Genomic DNA, 22,301 nt, shown 5'->3' on the forward strand with positions numbered 1-22,301 from the left:
ATAAGATCAAAAATAGCAAGAATTGCCAAAAGCATCGTATTTCTGGAATCATATTCATAATGTGGAACAGCAGAAAGCAGATTTACACTTAACATATCAAAGCAGAAATAATGTTTCCAAGAAACCACTCGGTCTCTCTGTTCACTTTAAAGATGCAGATGCCAAGGGCTGTGTGTTGTTTTACATTATGGGAGTGCAGGAGAGGCCTGGAGGCATTGCTTGTGCTGGTAAAGATTCAGAATGCATGAGGGACTGAGAGAGGAAAGATCACAGTGCCCACATTGCAGATCCTTCTCCTTAGCTCCAAGAAAACCTTTAAAGTCTATGGTCTTGTCTAAATGGAATTAATTTTTACTGGTATAATTATAATTATACCTGTAAAATTAAACCAATATAGTGATAATGGTAGTAACTCTCCAGTGTGACTGTTTTCCATGGATTACTTTTTTCTGTTCAAAACTCTGCAAGCATAAATTGTGATCTACAGGCCTCTGGTGGACCAGGAGATCATGGCAAGTGGTCCGCTCCTGATCTGAGGAAGCACAGAAGGGATTACTGCTGGCACAATGTTCCCAAGGAGTTTGAACACCAAGTGCAATGACAACAGCTCATGCAATCTAGGAGAAATCCTGAGGGCCAACAGCAAGCTGCTGATCCAGGAAATTTGTAGCCATAAGACACACCAAAAAAAGAGTGGCTTTTCAGCACCCATGTGAGGCATTATAAGATAAATAGAAAATCAGTGTGGTTCAGCCCAATACACCTGTACACCATTCCCCAGCTGCCTTTGGGAACACAACAAAAACTTTCTACCAACTCTCTTACAGCTAAGAGGGTGCTCATAGCCAATCCCACAGCCATCCAGGCCAGCTGGGCTATTTGCTTGATTGAATCCAGGTCTTTCCTGGCACGTTTCTGTTCAACTATGGCTTATGCAATTAACAAGCAGGCAAGAGAAGAGAAAGGGCTATAAAAATAAGCACAGAATAAACACAGATTGGCCATGAGAAATATTGACATGAACAGAAAGATATATAAATATACATAGAGGTAAAACTTCAGAATATACCTGCCAGCAAACATGGTTTCAGCCTGAGCTGCAATTTCATCTATGTCGGGAACAACTGCTGGGAAAAAATCAGAAGAAAAAAATTGAAGAATAAAAAAAGAAAGAAGAGAAAAAAAAAACGAAAGAAAGCCAATGATCATCATTTAATCTGCACAGCAATATGGAATTCTGTTCCTCTTTAAAGCAGATGGTATCAAGTAAAGGTCTAACTAGTCATTCCCCAACTACGCCAAATTTGCTTTCTGCAAGAGTAGCAGAGAACAAACAGGATATGGGGCATATTTAAATTGTGTATTACTGTTCCTGAGGAAGAGAATTGTAGTGATGAACCAAAGCCACAGGGTGCTAGGAGCTGTACTAGCCACCAGCAGTGACCCACAAGTGATGTAGACTGTCAAACTTTTACATTTTTGCTTACATTTTCTTCTTTTTTCTTGAGCCAACCCCAGCAAAGCATACACATGAACTTTAGAATATTTACCATAAATCCAGTTATTTGCCACACCATCATTTTGCTTTAGAATGGCTTTAATATAACTTATTACTTAAGACCTGTATTATACATATGCCCACCTCGAACTAGAGCAATTCTCCCCTACTTGCAGGTATTCACACAAAGTTTCTGAGCACTTGTGTGTGCATGGGAAGGCTCCCTCGAAAGCCAAATAATCCCTGTATCATGTTCACCTGACTTAAACCTGTCCTCATCCATCCCCAAACACTATCCACTTACCACCATGGAGTGTTTTGGGAAGAGCAGAGATAAAAGAACAAAATATCATAGTGAGGGAAAAGGAATCACTTTTTTGTTAGAGGAGGAGGAGAGTCCAGCAAAAACAAATTGTGAAATTCCTTAAAATTTTTAATTTTTCACAAGCTTTTCAACTTGCAGTAGCCTGTGTCTTTCTGCTGCAGTTGAGCTCAGTGTTTGAAGTTGCCCACCCAGAATTACTTTGCATTGAAAGAAAACTGCAAGGTTTACCTGAAGCAGTCCCTGGTGTGTCAGATGGGGATGATGTAGAGCAGTCAACATTTTCAGTGTTTTCCCCAAACTCTCTCTTATAGATAGACAGCATGTAGGATATCCTGTAGTCCAGTCTAACACTGAGAATAAACTACAAAAAAAAAAAAAAAAAAAGTGAAGCAAATTAATTTAAGCTTACTATGAAAAAAACAATCCAATACATTCACCAGTTTTCTGTGATTCCTTTCTTCCCCCTGCCCATCCAGAGACATGTTGAACTCTGCCCTGTGGATTGCTTGAGTACCACTGGGTGTGTGCAGGGGCTCCAACACGCTGCCTTGTCCTCCCTGCCTGCAAGCCAGATCAGAACCTTCAAACCCACACTGACATCAATTATTTCATATTTCAGCTGGACTTCCAATGCCCCACAGAATGGAATAGAGAGCAAGCTCAACAGGCTCAAGGCTCACTCTCTCAGATACCTGAAAAATTCCTTTTTGTTTCTCAGCTGTGAAACTGGAAACTCATACAGGAAAAATCCTAATTCAGACTTGGAAATGCTGCTTTAATATTGGAATAGTGAGGAAAATAACTAGGCTGGAAGCATTATTATCAAATTAAGGGCTGACACTTATACACATGGATGCTTTTTACCCACAGGAAATGCAAGAATGTAATCAAACACCTTTAAGATTATTTAACATATTTTACCATCAGTGAGGATGAAAGACATATGCTGAGTTTCCAAGGCTGAGGTGACGGGTGATTTGAAAGCTGAGTTAGCAAATGGTGGCAACCTGATTCTCTGATCTACAGCTAAAGTCAAATATGCTTCCCAGACCCACTGTAATAGGATTTCTCTATTTTGGTTCCATTATTAAGTTGCCCCAGAATTGTACAGGCAAGATTTTTAAAAATAAAAATTTCCCAAGTCCATGCATAGTCAACTAAGTCTATCAGACCATCTGTTTAATTCTGGCTAAGGGCAGGTTAGAAATCATAAGTTAAACATCTTTACTTAAAGCAACAGGAAGATATGTTGAGAATTATATTACTATAAACTGAAATATTTCTGAGAATAGAACAGCTTTAATCACCATTGTACTTGCTTTGCATGTTAGTACAATAAATCTAAAATATTCTTACTTGCCATTGAGGCTAATGACACAGTAATGAAAGGTAACATGATTGAAATTAATCCTTCCTCATTGCATTTTAAATGAAACTGAATTATTTTGTATTTCTTGTGGACTAGGATCATATATATGCACATTTACTGGGATTCATCCAGCATATGACAACTCACTTATCTGAAGTAATTTGACTATATGACCAATCCTTAACTACCAAACCACAGATTAAGTAAAAAATTAGGATTAAGTACTCTTCAATCCTGAGTGCTCTTGCAATGAATGTGCTATGAAAAATGAAAGGATGAGACAACATGTGATTCCCTCAGGGAATGCACAGGACAAGGTCCTGGAATCATCCTCCTAGGCATTGACCAGTAAAGCAGGACAGTATGGAGAGAAATTCAGTCATACAAACGAGGAAAATGAAAAGCAATAGACGTGATTTGTGTTATTTAGGTCATATAATTTTGTAACACTCTGTCTTTCACTGTAAGTTTTAAAGTAAAGGAGGACTAGAACCAAAGAATGCAGTACTGAGTATATTCTAACAATTGATAGCCTTTCAGATGACAAGTAATTAGAGTCATCTAAATAATTTATGAGCAGTCAGAACAAATGGAATCCTTCAAAAGTGACATTGGTACCAACAAATCCAGAGAATTTATAGAAAACACTGAAACATTCCTTCAGGGTCCAAGCACTGCAGAAAGTAGGATTTGATACACAGAGCAAGGATGTGCCACTTCACTTATTAACAGCACCAAGTGAAAACTGCCTCTCAGGAGGCAGGCTGGTGTCACCCAGATTGTCACATCAGCTGGGAGAAAATCACAGCAGCCCACAGACTGTTCTCAGCCCAACAGTGGAAATCTGAAATGCATTCATTGCACCAGAAGTGTGCAGCCTCCCACAACTTCAGTGGGGCCAGGGCCAATTCTGCCCTTTATCCAACTACTGCAACAGAGGGGTCAAATGCTTAAACCAAGCAACCACCCCAGTGTTAAGTGTGTGAAAGAAACTGGAAACAGACACACTGTGTTCAGGAAACATTAGTGAGGCAGATTAGAGGACAAGTTGTCTTCGCACAGTTACAGTGAGAAAGTTTCTGCAGCATCCTGTTCCTTCAAAAGTGAAGCTGGTACAACAGGGTGAGGACCACAACTCTGCAATTATTCACACAGAGGACCATCCTTCCTCATATCAAGGAGTTATTTCTACAATAAGCAACCCAGTGAATAGTCAGAATGTGGGAAACAGAGCTGGCCACTGTGTGAGTAAAGAACTGTGAAATGGCTGCTGTGTAATATACCACCCCTCATTATTACCTGCAAAATCTCAATGATTTTCAGTTTGGTGTCCATTACGATCACATCTTCACTGTCTGCAGTGCTGGCTTGCTTGCTTGGGTGAATGCTTGGCTGTATGTCAGGGGTACTGATGGGAAACACAGACCCTCTGCTCAGCACCATTTGGGTCATCATCTCTCCTACCCCATGGATGGTCCTCATGACGTTGTTCCCTGTGCATTAAACAAAAACAGACACATTTCCTAGGACTAAAGCACATTTACAGTGCTGTATATCACACATACATCCATGCTGTCAAACCCCTTTCCAGTCTCAAAAGGCATATTGAAAAAGAAGCCCTTAGCTCCTGAGCTCATTCAAATTACACAATTAGGCAAAAATTTTCTTTGCTGATTTTCCAAGATATCATTTCTTACAGGTCAACAGATGGTAAATATGCCAAAATATTTCCAGAGTTCTGTTAACATGCTCAACAAATGACAAAAAGTAGAACTAAAGAAATCTCACCCATTCCTTTGACTGAAGGTGTATTATCCACATTCAAGATAATTTCTTAAAGAGGTTTAACTTGTTTTTAAGAATATCTGCAAACTGAGTGCTGCATATCCAGTATTATAGAACATCCCTAGGCAAGCAATTCCAGTACCTGACTATGCTTATCATTAGAAAACTTTTATTGGTATTTTATTAATACCATCTATTGCTGCAATTTGGAGACACATGGGAAGAGTTTTAGATGTCACATTGAAGGAGAGTAAAGAGATGAGGTTGTGCCAGTCTGATCAATCTCTTTGTGTGGTTTAAATGACAGGGCAGAACGCAAACCCAACTGACACAACCAGCCAACCATTCCCCTTTAAAAAAAAGGCCCAGGAGAATGCCAGGCTTGAAGGCTGTCCTGAAGGTCAAGCTGGTATCTGTAATCACAGTGCCTTTTGTAAGTTACTCATGAGGGAAAAAAATATTTTACACTTATGTGGTAAAAACCTTTATCCAGGTTGCACAGGTACACTGCAAAATCTACCAAGAAATACCATCTGCTCCCACAGATTATACTGGTCTTTATAGTGAATTTTGATGGGAAAAGCATCTCAGTGAATCAGTGGCTTCCTTGCAAAGATGGGACAAGAAAGTGTGAGAATATCATGCTACCTACCTGCACGAATCAGTTTCCTTTCTTGCAAAACACAGATAGGAAGGAATGGAAGAAAGGAAGGGAATGACAGCATCTCTTCACAGGAAGAATGCCAGGACCTAGGCTACACTAAAGGCAAAGAAAAGACTGAAGGAAATGTAGCTTTGCTGAGAGAAGCCTGAATAGTTCTTGTCTGTCCTTTAGTACACTTTAATCATCATGCCACAGCCAAGATCTACTCACATTGAAGAAACCCTCTTCCCAGATAATCTGCTGTAGAAATCAAGGCTGGATTTTATTTTGTTGGCAAAATCCTCCTCTTATTCCCTTCTTTCTTCAATCTATATACAACTACAATGTGTATGGAAAGAGAATGCTTTTAGCCCTGACTTTAAAAGGGAAACACAAAAAGAAGGTGCTTTTTCAAAGTGAATGAGGCAGATTTGTGTCAAGTTTGAGGTCCCATTCAGCATCTGGTTTGGTGTGCAATCACTCTGAATCAGTCTTTTATAAATAATACTTCAAGTCCCTACAGAAGGGGTGGCGAGAATGTACTTCTGATTTTGCATGTTGTTAGGGAAATAAACCCTAGAAGTCAAACTACAGGCTGGATCTTCACATTAGGCAGGCACAGAAAGTTCTAACTGCTTAATCAGGCATAAAGCAAATAAATTCATCATAAATAGTCTCCATGACATAAAATGAAAATGGTGTGTTTTCCTTTCCAATCAAGTAAAACAGTGTGGGAATAACATGGGATGGATATGTCTCTTCCACTCCCCAGCTCCTTTCTCCCAGTGTGCTAAACAAATATTTGTATTGACCACCACCTGTGCAAAGCTACAGTACTACATGAAGGACCTTCAACCCTTAAAGTACCTTCAGTTGAACCAACATTTTGTGTCTTCTTCATCTTCAAACCATTAAATAAATGAAATCCATTTCATTCTGTCCTTAATGTTGACAGATAAGCCCACAACAAGACCTGTAGCTTGGGCAGCTGCATCATGGCCTGCAACACCCCTGGCATACACCTCGGTTAAGAAATTATCATCTCTCAAAATATCAATTCAAAATCTCTTTTGCCCAGCTGGGCAGAGGGAAATATAAATAGAGGGCATTTGGAAAGCTCAGGAATTCTTTAAAAACAAACTTCAGTCAATGAGGATAATGATGAGGAAATCACTTAGGTCTAAGTCCAGAAGATATTCTTCTCAAAACAAGACACAACTGTAATTTGCCCAAAATAAGGAAGAAAAATTCCACATCATCTTGAAAAGTTCCTGCTCACCCTTCAAGACTGAAATATACTGGGTGTAAAGCTAACGAAAAAGTTAGTGTCTTTTGGACAAGACATCAGACAACATCTTGGGTGGACCTCAGTTCCTGGAGAAAGAAAGCTGGGATTTTGCCCAGACCATATCTTGCTAATTTCTCAGCTATTACTGGGGTGCTGCACAGGCATGGCAGGGAATGGGATTCAACTCCTTCTGTGAAAAAGGAATTGGTCACTGTCTCTGCATTTCAGGACGACCTCCATAAATGCGTAGATCACTTTTTCCACCTCTAGGAAGGACAGTGAGAGGCCTGCAATAGCAAAGACTCTGAGACACTCAGTTAATGTGATACTGGAGCCCAGAAAAGCATCTAGGAAATAAAAATAAATTAGTTGATTGCTGTCCTTTCCTGTTACCCACAGAACACCAGTGCTCAAAGGTGGCACAAAGCAGTGAGAGGCAGCTACGAAGCTGCTTCCCAATGGCATCAGTAACAAGGATAAACCCTCTGTCCACAGCATTCCTTCACTATTGGCCTTAATGCAAGTGATTTCAAAAGACAGAGGTGGGAAAGTGAATGAGGATTAAGGTGGTATTTATTATCCCTGCCATTTCAAACAGTATTTCATTAATGCATAGGAAAGGAATTTAGTAAGAGAAAAGTCTACTTAATCCAGTCCAGTATTTACAGCTGAAATGGGTAGTGATTCAATACTGCATTATTTCTGTCAATAACAGCAGGGAGACAAGGTGTCATCTTGGAAAACTTTTTAACCAACTGCCTGATGCTGACTATAATTTTCAGTTAATTCAGAGCAGGTTGAAGAGAACATTCCCAGAGTTAAAATGCTGCAGCAACTGGAGCAATTCAGCATTTCTTTTCAGGAAAGGTATCACAACAACTATGTTTTGCAGGGTGCTGATGAAATGCAACCCTCTCCAAGGAGCAGACAGCAGTCAAGCAGCACATTCATGGATGGCAGAGAAGCAGCTGATGTGTCTCAACTGAGAGGAGCTGCTCTGCTTCGTGAAAGAAGCCAGGGAGATCTTCCATGTACATAAGGAGTGGGGAGCAGCTTCTCTTCCAACAGATCCCCCAGTAATCATCACTGGTAATACTCAGTGTTGTCGGTCCAGCCTTGGGAGCCTGGGCCATGTTAAGCATGGATTAAATCTGTCAGTCATAAGCACAAGGGGCCAGCAGCAGTCTTGCTTGAAGGTGGTTATCCCAGCAGGGAAGGGTGTGCTTCCCTGAGGTAAGGCATGCAGGAAGGTTACTGCAGCTTAAAAAGGGACTGGCTCTCTGTCAGCTAAGCCTGCAACAATGCAAGACAAAATACATTGGCTCAATAAAAGAGATTTAAGTTCTTAGTACATGTGCACACAATGACTAAAATAAGGGAGCTCTGATCTTAGTCACATCTCCAAAGTGCTTCCTGAATACCAATGACCAAGGAAAAATTAACTTACTGCCTCAGCTAGTTAACTGAGATAAATCAGGAGAGAGAGCAAGTAGATGTGAACCCTGATTACTCTTATGTGCGCTTTGCTAGAGATAAGTGAAGAGAAGCTGAGCTGTGCCTCCATATGGTATTGCCACCCTTAACCTGCTGACCTCATCTTTGGCTGTTTTCTTTGAGGTCAAGGTACTAACATTTATATATGGCTGTGAAGCGTGGCAGGGAGAGAACAGTCCTTGCAATGTTGTGAGGTGCTAATGTGTGCAACCAACCACTTCTCTCAGCAGCAAACTGCGGCACAAGCACTCAGAGACGTGGCTGACCAATGGAGGAAAAGAACACAAGGAAATTTTCTTGAATCTTTTTCCAATTTTCCCTTCTTCTCTGTTCCCCCCTCTGCCTAACAAGTCAGATGCCAAAAGCCTTCCATAAGCAGTGGACCCGTTAGAAATGTCTCCTATTTAACGTACAGTCTCAACAAGATTAGTCGATGGAAGAGTGAATTCACTATGCACAAGTGGTAATTTAAAGGAGCTGCAGATTGACAGACACTGAAGGAAGAGGAAAGAAAAGAATGCTTGTCATGTTTCGAATAGACAACTGTGCATCTCCTTTTCATTACTTTTTATTACAGTGATCACAACTTCCTAATGAGTATCAGTTTCTGTCACAAAACTGTAGCACATAATCTCATACAATTTGGCACGATTGACAACACAGCGGCCTCTCTGAGAAGAAAGGCTTTTCAAAGGAGTCAATTATGGGAAAAAAATAACAACCACCCAAGTAATCGAAACAGTGGATAATTTGACACTTCATTTTCTACATAAACATATTTTCTTGATAAGTCATTTACTGGTTGCAAAAATTCTAAAAGCAGGATATAAAAGTGAACAACAATCTGCTATGCAATACAGTATGGATGATAAATGACAAAATACCATATTCAGTAAGAAAAACAACTGCTGGAGGCAGCTGGCAATTCGTGCCTTTTCTTCCAATTGTTCCCAGCCCATTGCTATGGAGCATCCTCAGTTTGCTCTCCAGGATCCACAGAATTTTGGATATTCCACACACAGTGCAGAGAGCTGTGCAGAACCTGAGGGTGAACAGTCAGTGGAAGCCTCAAACGCTGACAGACCCCCTTAGAGCCAGAGTCCTCTGAGTGCCCAGAGTCCTGTGCTCCACAGAAATCTCCAAGATGCCAGGGAACCAAAATGCAGCCTTGTTTATTTAAAAATTACCTATAGGTACCTGATCTGGTCCCTAGTTGCCATGGGGGGAAGCAGCCTGCTCTTACTATCATTGCTGTTCAGTCTTCCTCAGAAGAAAGAAAAATTAAAGATGGATTCCTAGGACTCAGTTTTGAAAACTGCTCAGCTATTTTTAGCTTGAACAGTTTCCCACTATGCTCATCTCCCTACACAGAAATCTTAAAAGTGCCCATATTTTCAAAAGGATTTTAACACCCAGCAGCTTTCATTAGGGACCAGTTGGATGCTCAAAGCTTCTGGAAACTAAGTACCTAAAAGGGAGCTGCCACATGGAATCATAGACTGGTTTGGGTTGGAAGGGACCTTAAAGACCACCCAGTTCCAACCCCTTTGCCATGGGCAGGGGCACCTGCCACCAGGTTTCTCAGAGCCCCATCCAGCCTGGCCTTGGAAAATTCCAGGGATGGGGCAGCCACAGCTTCTCTGGGCAACCTGTGCCAGGGCCTCACCACTCTCACAGGGAACAATTTCTTCTTCATATCTAATCTAAACCTCCTCTCTGTCAGTGTGAAGCCATTGTCCTTGTCCTGTCTCTTCATGACCTTGGAGTAAATAGTCCCTCTCTATCTTTCTTGTAGGTTCCCTTCAGGTACTGAAAGGTCTGATCAGATCTTCAAGAGATCTGTTAATGAACATCCACTACCCCAACAACCTTCATTAACCTGTCCATAAATCAAATATATTATTCAATCTTGCTTACAGGAAAAAAAAGAGGAGGGAGGAAGAAGAAATCGAAGGCTTTACAAAAATATGACAATTCTCACATGGTCTATGCAGTAATTAAGTAACAGAAACAACTCTCTGATGTCATCAAACCCAAGCATGCTTTTGATTAGGACACTGACACTTCAGTCAAAACCAGCACACAGGACCTTGTCTCAACCCATGTGGCAGTGCAGGTGTGTTCAACCAGGTTTTAAGACAGTATTCACAACAGCAAAACTCCAAATATCCTTGGTTTTGGGGATTTCAGTGAGATTTACACTATTGCTCCACCAAAAGCTTCCCAGAGAAAGCTCTGGTGCCATCTTAAAGCACATAACACCTCCAGTCCTTGGGGATCCTACGTGAGGGAACCACATGTGCAGCAATGTCTAAATACCAAGGGCAAGACTGAGAATCCAATGGCAGCTTTAGCTGTACATTTCTTTGCTGATTTGGCTGCATTCCTCCATGCAATTTAATTTTTCTGCATGAAAAGTTACAGCCATTTTAAGGACATATAATAACAAGTAAATAATAACATCCCTACCTGAAGGAACACATTTTATTTCAAACTCTTTAGAGCTGTATATTATTTGCCAGAAGCATTAAAGCCTTACAGCTCTGCTTGTGAAAGAGATATTAATTTTTACAGGTTTTCTACAGAATTTGTCCATAAAGACTTCAGAACCTACCATAAACAGGCCAAGAATCACACTTTATGTCTTCATTAAACCATTTTTCATTGCTCAATAACTAGCTGACCTCAGGTAAGGTTTACAGAAAACCTAATGCCTGGCATTAAGGACACATGGTGAGGTATCACTTCCATATTTTATAGTCCTCAGAAGTAATGAGGCAAAACAAAGGAAAAAACTTACAATGTGCCATGGATGTACATTTGCTTCCCAGCCCCTGAGTGAATCTGGCCACTCCAGCCTCCACCACAACATAGCCATAAACCTTCCTTTTTTACATACAAACTCTCAGCTGCCCAGCCATGGTGAAACTCCATCAAACTTCACCTCCTCCTGACATTCTGCAGGTTCTGGGCTTTCTTCCTATCCCCAAAACCACAGAGCTCTGTCAAGCATGGCTTTCATGCCACGGACATTAGTCCAAAGGAAAAAAATACATACATCAGCATGCTGGCCTTGAGGGTAAAAAGCACCATGGGAAGCAAGCCTCCTAGCTGAGTTACATCTGTAAGACAGATATTGATTCCTAGAAGAGCAATGGTCTCTGGAATCCCATTAATGCACGGGTCTTATAATGAGTGAAAGAGTAAGGAGGAAAGAGAAATGGTTCATGCCACAGAATTAAGATCTCAGTCTGACCTCCCCTTTGGTCTGGCAATACTCTGCACTGAACAGCAGTTTCTTCTCTGTAGCTATCTGTGACTAACACAGTTAACTCTCCTTTCTCTTCTTAGAACCTTTCTTTTCTTGTAAACTGCTGGTATAAATTATTGCTCCAGCCTGCCAGGCAGCCACTGCCTCATTAGCCCTGCTAATCAAAGTATGCCTCAAAGAAGATACTGCAAATTGTTAACTAGACAAAAGTGCAGGTAACAGATGCAGATGCAGGGCTGGGAAACAGTAGAGTAATTTTGAATAGTCTTGGATGAAATCTGGTCCTTGGGCACAGAGGACCCAGAGGGACCACAGAAAAGGCAGGTGCAGCCTTGTTGTCAACCCTCAGTGACCTCACTGGTGCTTCCAGTCACTGTGCACCTCTACTTGCAGCCAAAAGGGCTGGAAGAAAATGTGACCTAACTGGAGCTGGAGCTGAGGAGGCTCCTGGGCAGTGTAACAGCAACAGAAGTCTGGACAAGAGTCCCCTGACACACAGAATCACAAGCATTCCTCTGCAGAGAGAGGCAGCAGATCTCACCAGCACTCGAGGAGAAGGCAAGGCCCCCCCTGTCCTCCCCCTGGCAGGATGGAATCTTGTGTCCCTTCCAGCTGCAGGAGGAACACACCACCAAGACACAGACCCAGGCACAACATGAAGCAGCTGGGATATCTGACCACCAGTTTGAACAAGTAAAAAGAGGCATCATCCTTAGGCAGTTGTGGGTAACACATTTAACATGAGAATCACAGAGGTGGGAACAATTTAAGCTTATTACAGGCACTTTGTAAAATTTATTTTTTCAAAAAGACTGAGCAAAGTAAACCAAAAGACTCCCACTGATATCAATGGACGTTGGCTCAGAAAAATTGTAGAGCTCCTGAGGGACAGATACACTCTGCAGATAACCCAGTTTTGTACCACTGAGGGCTTTTTCAGCTGGTGCCCAGGACTGTGAACTGCATCCCAAGACATATGCAGCTCAAATTCAGGGATGTATTCCCTGGCATGTCATTATTCTCATTCCCAAACAACAGTAATTAAACAGCACTGAGCTGCATGGCAAATGTGTGGCTTACCTGCTGCTACTACCATGTTGCTTCCTCTTTCAGACCTAACATATGCTGTAGTTGCATGGTTTGACTAAAATCAGCTATTTGAAAGAGCAAATAGCACCTAGAGAAAGATGTGCATTTTAATTCACAGAGAATAAATTAGCAGTATTGGACAAGACAGATTGGCTCCTTACTCTGGAATGATACAGCAGGGTGCACTTACTAGGAAAGCAATGACTTTACCTTTTAATTAAAACTGCAAGAGATTATAATGTTCTTGAAAGGTGCCAAAATGACAGCAGTACTAAATGAAATCCTCATTTTCTCCTTAAAAAGATAACTCTTTAGGATAGAGGTAGTATATTTTGTACACCCCATATTTTTTTTTCAATCTAAAAGGGGAAAAAAAAAGAAACAGAAAACAGCTTCAAATATGGACCAAAATAATTTAAAGACACACTGACTGAAACAAAAAAAGAAGATGGTTGCAAGATTTTCAAGTCAGTTCATTTTTAGGGTGCAATCTAGATAAGAAGCATTTCCAAAAATATACATCCTTACTTTTTACAGGATCTTGTCTCATAAATGTTTCTTAGCCAGCTTTCTTCAATCTGTCTTCATCAAATAAGGTCACCCATGAAACTACATGTACATTAAATTTAATTCTGGTTCAAGTAACTGACAGTGGCATTAAAATTAAGCTTTCTAAAGGAAGTAACAAAAATTTACAATAATGTAAGGATCAACAGGACAAGGGGGAATGGCTTCACACTGACAAGAGTAGGTTTACGTTGGATATCCAGAAGAAATTGCGCCTTGTGGGGGTGGTGAGGCCCTGGCACAGGTTGCCCAGACAAGCTGTGGCTGCCCCATCCCTGGCAGTGTCCAAGGCCAGGCTGGATGGGGCTCTGAGCAACCTGGGATAGTGGAAGGTGAATAGTAGAGTTTAAATGAGATGACCATCAAGATCCCTTCCAATCAAGCCATGCTATGATTCTGTGGTTTTAGAATCTTTGCCAAACCAAGACAGAGAAACCCAAGAAAACATCAAGGAATACCTCAGCCACCAAAGTGGCTCCAAATTTAAGCAAAGGAGGGAAAAGGACTTCTTAATGTAAAAGGTTAATTAAGTCTTCATGTAACTTCCACTAAGCCTAAAAATACATTCCATTTTGCAGATTTGCCTCAACAGTTCAACACTTGTCATATATAATTCCTCACTTAACAAGTAGTTTTACTGAAGTAAGTGGGTGTACTTAAGAAATAAATATTAAACAGGGAAGAAGACTCAAGTCTGCTGGTTGAAAATTTGGCTCTTTCAGTTCTGAGGTGCACACCTCCAGGAAAGCTTTCCACAGCCAAGACTCACCACATTCTCCCACCCATCATTAATATATTTCCCAAAATCCTGACTCCAATTTTCACAATGTGGACTGGTCAAACCAGTCAGGAATCCAGCTCACCAGTTCCCAACAACTTCGCATTACCAGATGTTGGAAACTTTTGTTGCTACTGACCTGGAAAAAGTAAATGGAAAGACAGCATAACCTACCTGTCCCCAGATTTATTCAGCACTGATTTCCCATAGAAATCAATACATTTTAAGAAAACTAAAATACAAAACCTATCATGTAAAATATATACACCCTGACAAAAATTCTCAACTTCTACAGAGATGCCACCTTCCATCTACTACAGCTGTAGAATAGAAATTACATGACTTATCCATTTGGGCAAACCCCTTTTCAAGTCATTTTTCTTAGAACCTGAAAATAACTGTGATTCTGAATTGGCATAACTATTGACAAAGTCTTGTTAAATATAGATTCACTATCAATCTATGCAAATTTACACTTAAATAGTGATGAAAATTAAAATATACAGAACCTAAACTGGTATTCAGTAGCACTTTTTCTACAAACGATTTACAGGATCATGCCCCTAATGCTTGATAAAACTTAAACATATTTGTTTATACCAATAAACTGTCAGTCTCAGGCATCATGACTAGCTTTCAGTGTTTGTCAAAACTGGAGTTACGAGCTACACTTCAAAGCCCTAAGCTCAAGGAATGAAATACATGTTCTTACTGAATTAAAGCTTCTGCCTAGACATTTGTGATCCCTGACTGGAAGCTTTAAAAAAACCACTTAACCAATAAACAAACATAAAAACCCAAACAAAGCCCCACAGTTTATATAAACTCCAACATTTAAACTTCCATAAATTCATAATATAGACACAAAAATCACAACAAAAACAATCATACCTGTTTGTTTGTTTATTTAAAGACCATCAGTGTTATGATTTTTGCAACTCAGGGAAGCTATTTTTTCTTTAGAAAGGAGCTAGGTTAACCTGCACATCCCTAGAGTAATAATGTGTTGGAGGGACACCTACCTGCAATATTCTGCAAAGGTTTGGTATGAATGTTATAAGTATTGGACCTGCCAGAGAGGATGCTGCAGTCTGGAGAGATGTGGGAGAATGGAATCTGACCTCCTCTAAAGGCAAGAACTCACCCTCACACCCCCCTGACTGAAGAGAGAGGTCCCACCACCCTGAAAGAGGGCAGGGAACAATCCATCTGTCTGTGTTTTATGAAAATTATGAATAAGAAAACACTTGCTGGAAAAAATCAACAGACCATTCTGATTTTAGAAACTGCCATCACATTTTCCAAAATCTAAAAAAACTGACTGAGGTAATTCCTACTTTCACCCTTTTTAATAACCTAAGAAACCAGTATCATAAATTAAAAGAGACAATAAAAAGCCAGGACAGGTAACTAATAAAACAACTAACATGTTCTGAGCAACACAGTTTTATAAGAGAGGATATCTGTGTAAGAAGGGAAGGGAACCCTTGCGTGTACAATCTCATAATTACTATAAAATGGAAACTCAGTGTATACCTGCAGCTTTGCATGGTGAACAGTCCTTACTCTCAGAGTGAGGGGAGATCTAGAAAAAATTCCCAAGACCAATTTCTGTGCTTGCCTGTTCATTCCTCAGGATCCCTAGTGCATCCTGGACAAGACAGATCCAGACTCCACAGGACCCAGGGAACACCTGTGTTTCTGGACTTACCCTGGGGATCATCTGCAGTCCAACACAAGCAGAGAGGCCCAGAAGTTCCAGCCCAGCACCACCCCTCAGTGGTGCAATGTGCCCCTAAAGTGAGGCTGGTTGATTCTTGAGCAGTTCTCCTTAATGAAAAGCACTCCCCTGTTTTGCTCAAGTTGTGATTTTCAGACATGAAATATGTTCTTTGAACATGAAGCACTATGAGCTGGGTGCTCAAAGATAGTGAATAGGAGTTATTAAACTGCTTCAACTTCATCCTTGTGACACATGCATCTTTATAGCTCACGGGCAGGTAAGTTTGCACCTCCAGAGAAAGCAGGAGGAAAGGCAAGATGCTTGGACACAGCAGTTAAATATTCAGGATCATGCTGTCTCAGGTGCAAAGCGAATGCATACCTTATGTAGTTTATAGTTTCTCAATCAGAAAAGAAAAGGGAGGTTGAAGAAAAGATCTGACCACCCAAAGGCATCCTTTTCTTTTACAAAGACTGTAGAAGGCCTCTCCAGAAAGTCTTACAGCTATTTCTACATAAAAACACATTGTCTCACCACAGCAAAGTTTCAATGCCTGTTTTTAAGTTTAGACAGCACAGCCAATATCTCCAGGCTCCTGTAAGATTGCAGACAGGACTGACAATAGTCTGCACCAGCAAAAAAACCTCTCCAAAGCTTTCTAGACATAGAGTTAGTAGAAAAAGGGGAAAAACCCCAACCAAACAAACCAAACCAACCCACAGGCAATTAACAAGAGAACATCCATGAATTGTCACATCCTGACCTGAACTGGTCAGTGTTTGAAAGGTAAACATCCATGGAGACAGCTACAGCAGGAAAGAAATTTAAATAATCTGTACAAAGGTTGAAGGTAATTTTAAAAATCACACTTTTGTTCTGTGCCTTTTTTGCTGAAAGAACATGAGACAAAACAAGATTTCTGACAAAAAGCTCCCAACAAGGCTCCAGTACATGGTTGAGTATTACTAAAAAGGCTACTGAGCTTCCATTTGCAGGGTGGTGCCATTTGCAACATTCCTTCACTCATTTATTTCAAAGCAAATTCATTGATTTGCATGGAATTGCCAAGGAAATTCACATAACTGAGAGCAGGTCTGTTTGCACTTAATGGGCGTTTCTTTCCTCTCTTACATAGCTTGAAAGGAAACACTTCTGCAGAAATAAAAGGGACTTAAGGACAAAACATGATTTTATGGGTAATAAATGTGAGTTAAAAAAACACTAAACAAGATGTATAATGAGGATTAAAGGCTTGGGCAGAGTGAGAACTAAGCAGAAGAACCACATCTGCATGTCCCATGTTGTAAATATGCCAAGATTGTGTCTGGAGTCAAACTGTGTCCAGAGCCATTTAAGAAGAGAGTCTGCAATGCAGTCTTTCAGGGACAAAAAAGGAAAACATAATTCCAAGTGTCTGGGCATACAGTCTTTTCTCTAGTGCTGAGGAGGGACTGCAGCCAGCTACAGCATGACTTGGTGTGCACTGCATTGCAGGAAAGACTTCCAGAGGGTGTCACTAAAGTCTGCTGGCAGTGATGGAGAGAAGATCAAGAGAACCAAGCATATGACTTCTTGGTTCAGAGATGACAATGACAGTCTACACCTCTCCAGAGTGTGTGAGTCTCAAAGAAGAAAAGAGTTGTGAAGAACAGCACACTCCTGCAGGGCATCTGTGGGAGTGACTGAGCAAAATGATTATTAGAAAATCTCAAGGCTGGGAAAAGGCCTCCCAGAGAAAACACAAAATAATTGTTTGCAACAAGACAGCTCATCCATTTTGGTGCTGTGAGCCAGCTGGCTGGCAACACCAGCTACATATTAAAAGAGAATTTTCCATCAGTCAGTCTTCTGGACCCTCAGCCCACACCACAGTCACGCCTCTCTTCCACTCACACAGGAAAACTAAATGCTACGTTTCAGCACCTTCCTGGCATGCTCATTAAAACCCAGTTTTAAACCATGGGAGCAAAAGCAGTGGGACATACAGAATAGTCCTAGAGTTGTCAGAGAGGCATTGTGGTCTGGGTTCAAAGAAGCACATTCTAAGCTGACAAACACAGGCAGAGGATGGCCTCCTCTGGACTTCCTTTGGGTACTTCTGCCATTGTGGGACCAGAACCATCTCATTCTCCCTTTCACTGAAGTGCTAAGATTAACAATCAGCCGTGCCACACATGAGCCACCACAACACCAACGCAGTACCCACAAGTCATGAAGGATGCAGGTCTGTTCAAAAAGGTTCTTTTTTAGCTGATCATCTTAATGCCCCCTGCAATGCATTCCTGTAGCTGGGCTGATGTGGGAATACAGAACCTTGAAAGAGTAATGAGATGTTCCATAAATTATTTCCAACTTAAAAAGCTAATTACCCACTGGAATAACAGTCTGTGCTGCTCATCTCACCTCCATCCTGAAACTTGCTCAGCCTTTCGAAGTACGACGAGATGGGAACTTGAACAATATCCAGAATTGCCAGCAGCGTCCGGGTCAGCCTGAGAAGCTCACTAAAACTATAAAAGCCAAAGTATATGAGGTTTCGAGCCAGGTGTACCACCTAGGAGAAAAATAAAATAAAAATGAAGGAAGTACTGACAGATTTTGTGATTTTCAATTGCATTGCACACAGCAGCTTCCACAGAACTTCAGATCTTGAGTGCATTCAAACTAGCACAAGTCTTGCCACTGATTTTTGGACTAAGGCCAGTGACATTAAATGTTTGTCAGGATTAGACAAACCAATTAATCAGTCAGGTTACTGCAGACAGCAAAACCAAGGTGAGATTTAGGAAAGCTTGGGAGGATAAAATTACATCTCTGAAAAGATATAAGATCAAGAAGAAAGACTCTGGGAAATTATTTTAAAAGGCAGCAGCTTTGGGGAAGATAGAAGTCAGCAGAAGAGTAAGATGATAGGTTTGCACAGAGGTGATTTCAGGTGACCAGAGGCAAAAGCAACAGAGAAGTAGGCTGGAGGAAGAACTATAAAAGCTGTAAGCATTTCCCCTTTATTCTCTGCTATTTGAACCTAGAAAATCTAGGCCTATCTAAAGTTTCTGTCAGGAATTTCAAACAATGTTTAAACCACAGGATTAGGTTATCCAGAGTGTTTCATTGAGTGTAATACCCTATACATAAAACAGCTCTTACTTATACTGAAGAATCCTTGTAAGTTATTTCACCAATAAAGAAAGAGCAGGAATATTCACCATTCACTCCCCAGAAATTCTCTCTCCCTCCACTGAAATGCAACCACCCCAGGAGAAGGAAAGCGAGGTTGGAAAAATACAGGAGACAAGAATATTATTTTCTGCAGTACCAGTCAGCACCAAGAACAATGGAATTAGGAACAGGTGCTTCTTTAGGCTATTTTACACCAACATTTATTCTGCAAATGGCTTTATTTTGAAAGCAGCAACATCATCTTATCTGAAATGAGAAATACTATATGTAGGATGCAGATAGCTGAGAGGTACCTCAAATGTAAGTTTGTTTTTTTCTTTGTCTCCAAAGGGAAAGGGCTGATTCACAACTTCTTTCAAGTACTCTTCTACAAATTCCATTGTTAGTGCAAACTTTGTTTTCATTTCATTCCTTGAAGAGTCAGTGAAGGAATCATACCTACAATACAAGGTACAGAAAGAATATCTCTATATCAGGATCAGCTGTCACTAAAGAAAAAACAAACCAGTCATGACCCTCTGAGATTACTTAGTTCAGCTCTCTGGAGATATGGAAAGTGGATGCCCAAACCTTCCCTTCAACAGTACCAGGAATGGGAAGAATACAGACAGGATAATACCACTCTTGTGGCAGATAGAACTCTTAAATCTTGCTGTGGCAATTCAACGAGGTCATTAACAGAAACAACACTGCCTGCTGCACTGCTGTGCTTCTTCCTCTGTCTCTCCAGCCAGATATTTCCTGTCTGGGAGCATCTCAGTGCTACTGCTCCATCAAATCAGTGGAGCCAGACAGGGTTTCCACTGAAATCAATGGTCCTTTCTCTAAAATTAAATTTAACACATGCTTAAGTACTTCACTAAGTGAAGGCCAAAGCCTCTGTTAGTTGTTTGTGGACAGAGGCTGTGTCTTAATTCTGGGTTCCCAGCTGTGGCTTTCTGTTGAACTTGAGGTATAAAACCGAGTTCCAGCCTAGCAAACCTGTCATGTGAGACACAATGGGTTTACTTGGAGTGCAGCTGGTCTGAGGAAAGGCCATTCCATCTTCCCCAGCTTGTCCAATAAAAGAACATAGTGAAAAATAAAATTTAAATATTTAATCATTGAAAGCTGCCCATTGAAGTTTCCAAGAGTAACAATAATTAATAGTTCATGCTCTGCAACAAAATGCTTTTTCATACATGTTTTGTGGACACTGGACATCTACAACCATTTTATTCTGAGACTAACCCTACAAAGAGCTTTTGTACTTTTGAAGCGCTTTCAACTCACTCATGAATGGTGATCTTGGTAGGAATTTCAGTCCACAATCTGGCATACTTGACAGGCACCACAGACTCCTGGGGATCTCTGTCCACATGCATGTGCAGCATCAGGCGGCAAAAGGAAGCCCGCAGGTCATAGGGGAGGCTCTCATCAGACATACACCTGAGGATCAAGTCTACTGACAGCTGGGCAGAAATCTGGTTGATGGCAAGATACTGGCGGTCCAGGCACATTCTTGCAAAGAGGTTCAGTTGGTACCTTAAAAAGGTAATAACAAGGAAATGGGTTGGAAATGAAAGAAGACTCAGAATCACATGTCAGAAGCCTGTTGTGAGCCTTTCTGATATAAATCCTAAAAAACAGCAAGAGTGATTTTGTTAAGTAAGGGAGCAACTTGACATTAAAATTATTTGTTAAATTGTTGCTTCAATTTTGTAAAACATTATTCCACGATCCCATTTCTTCTCTAATCCTCCAGACACTCAGGACACTCGCTTCTCAGATCATGCCTTGCTTCCAGGGCAGCACAACCTAAAAGCTCAATAAATAAAAGGTTAGAGGCAAAATAAAAGACACACAAAGAGATGTGATGAGCAAAGGAAACCCAAGATTGGCCTGGAATAGGCAGCAGAGACTGCGATAACTCCCACAAGAAAAACTTGAAATGAACTCTTAGTCTCAGTTTCTGGCATGGAACTGATTTAATGTTTTTTTTCTTTCACAATTCTGGTTTCCTTTTTTGATATTGCCAAATGAACTGGATAGGAACAGCACTGGGTGTCTTCAGAGAGTTTATATTTTCTTCCCTTTGAACAAGCAATTTTACCTGTAGTAGGTAAGAACTTCTAAATCAGCTTTTGTGCCCTCCTTTGCCTCCTGAGCCAGATGCCTGATGGCTTTGCCATGAGGCTCCTTGTTGCTGTCGATCCAGTAAAGCCACACTTCCTCTTCATCAATGTCATCTGAGATGACTGGGCATTCCAGGGGATTGTCCATTTGGGTTGAAACCAGCCTGCAAACACAAACCACTCACAATGGAGCCACAAGCAAAGTGCTGAGAATTTAAGAGAGCAGACAACAAAAAGGTGGCATGTTCCGATTACAGATACTCACTTGGTCTGGATGAGAATGTCAGCATTCCCTGGGCTCAGCATAAACTTGCAGATGAGTTCCTGAGTTACTGGTATTGCTGTGGTGTTAGATACACACAGGTCTGACAGATAATCCAAGAATCTGCAGAAAACCACAGATGCAGCAGAATATGAGACTTAAACTACTACTGGAGAACTGCAGTAGAAATCTACCACACAGCACTAGAGGATGGGTAGACTACAGGGACTCTGTATCATGATATTTATCAACATATTATCTTTGCCAGTTCATACTCTTGCAGCTCACAACACCTTCCACTAGATCAGGTTACTCCAAGCCCCATCCAACCTGGCCTTGAACACTGCCAGGGAATGCTGGGCAACCAGAGAAGAGTGCAGATCTGTCAGGACCTGCAGATAGGACTTTGCATTCAAAGAGGTCATTCCATGTAAAGCAGAAAGAACAAAGCTTTGCAGGGAAATCATCTTCCTATTAATTTGTCTCTCAAATTTAGGTCTTCTGATGTTTAACAAGGCTCAGGCTGAGGCTTTCCTCACAGCTGGGACATTCATTAGGTACGTGGGTTTGTCTCTTTTCAGGGATTTCTCTGTGTGCAGTAACAGTAATCCATTTTTCAGCCTTTGACACACTGCAGTATAAAAAGAGCCTCTTCCTTCTATGTAGTTTCCACTTTCCATTATAGGAATTAAGTATCTCTGAACCCACCACTCCTCTAGCAAATGTGGCTAAAACTGAGCAAGGTCTTCAAGAGCTGGTAGGGGAGCAGATGTGAACAGGCACACACAGATCATGTATTCCACTTCCTTAGAAATCTAGGTACAAACTCTGACCATCTCCTATCAGCCATCCAAGGATCCAACAGTTTGAACCTCTAAGCACAGACCACAGTCCCCACTCAAGTCTGGGAACTGT

General features: G+C 41.0%; 1 protein-coding gene across 1 annotated transcript in view; it reads right to left on the reverse strand.

The window, feature by feature from the left end:
* The window catches only part of ITPR2 (inositol 1,4,5-trisphosphate receptor type 2), a 242,890-nt gene that overhangs the window by 147,341 nt on the left and 73,248 nt on the right, over positions 1–22,301 (reverse strand). Inside the window, exons 16-23 of the mRNA XM_031061432.1 lie at positions 21,390–21,509; positions 21,103–21,288; positions 20,283–20,534; positions 19,304–19,448; positions 18,234–18,384; positions 4,492–4,685; positions 2,052–2,184; positions 1,070–1,127 (exon numbers count right to left, since the gene is read on the reverse strand). Coding sequence (XP_030917292.1) covers positions 1,070–1,127; positions 2,052–2,184; positions 4,492–4,685; positions 18,234–18,384; positions 19,304–19,448; positions 20,283–20,534; positions 21,103–21,288; positions 21,390–21,509 — 1,239 coding nt within the window. The remainder of the gene's footprint in view (positions 1–1,069; positions 1,128–2,051; positions 2,185–4,491; positions 4,686–18,233; positions 18,385–19,303; positions 19,449–20,282; positions 20,535–21,102; positions 21,289–21,389; positions 21,510–22,301) is intronic.

This window comes from Geospiza fortis, unplaced genomic scaffold (genome assembly GCF_000277835.1).
Source record: "Geospiza fortis unplaced genomic scaffold, GeoFor_1.0 scaffold8, whole genome shotgun sequence".
Taxonomy (NCBI): Eukaryota; Metazoa; Chordata; class Aves; order Passeriformes; family Thraupidae; genus Geospiza; species Geospiza fortis.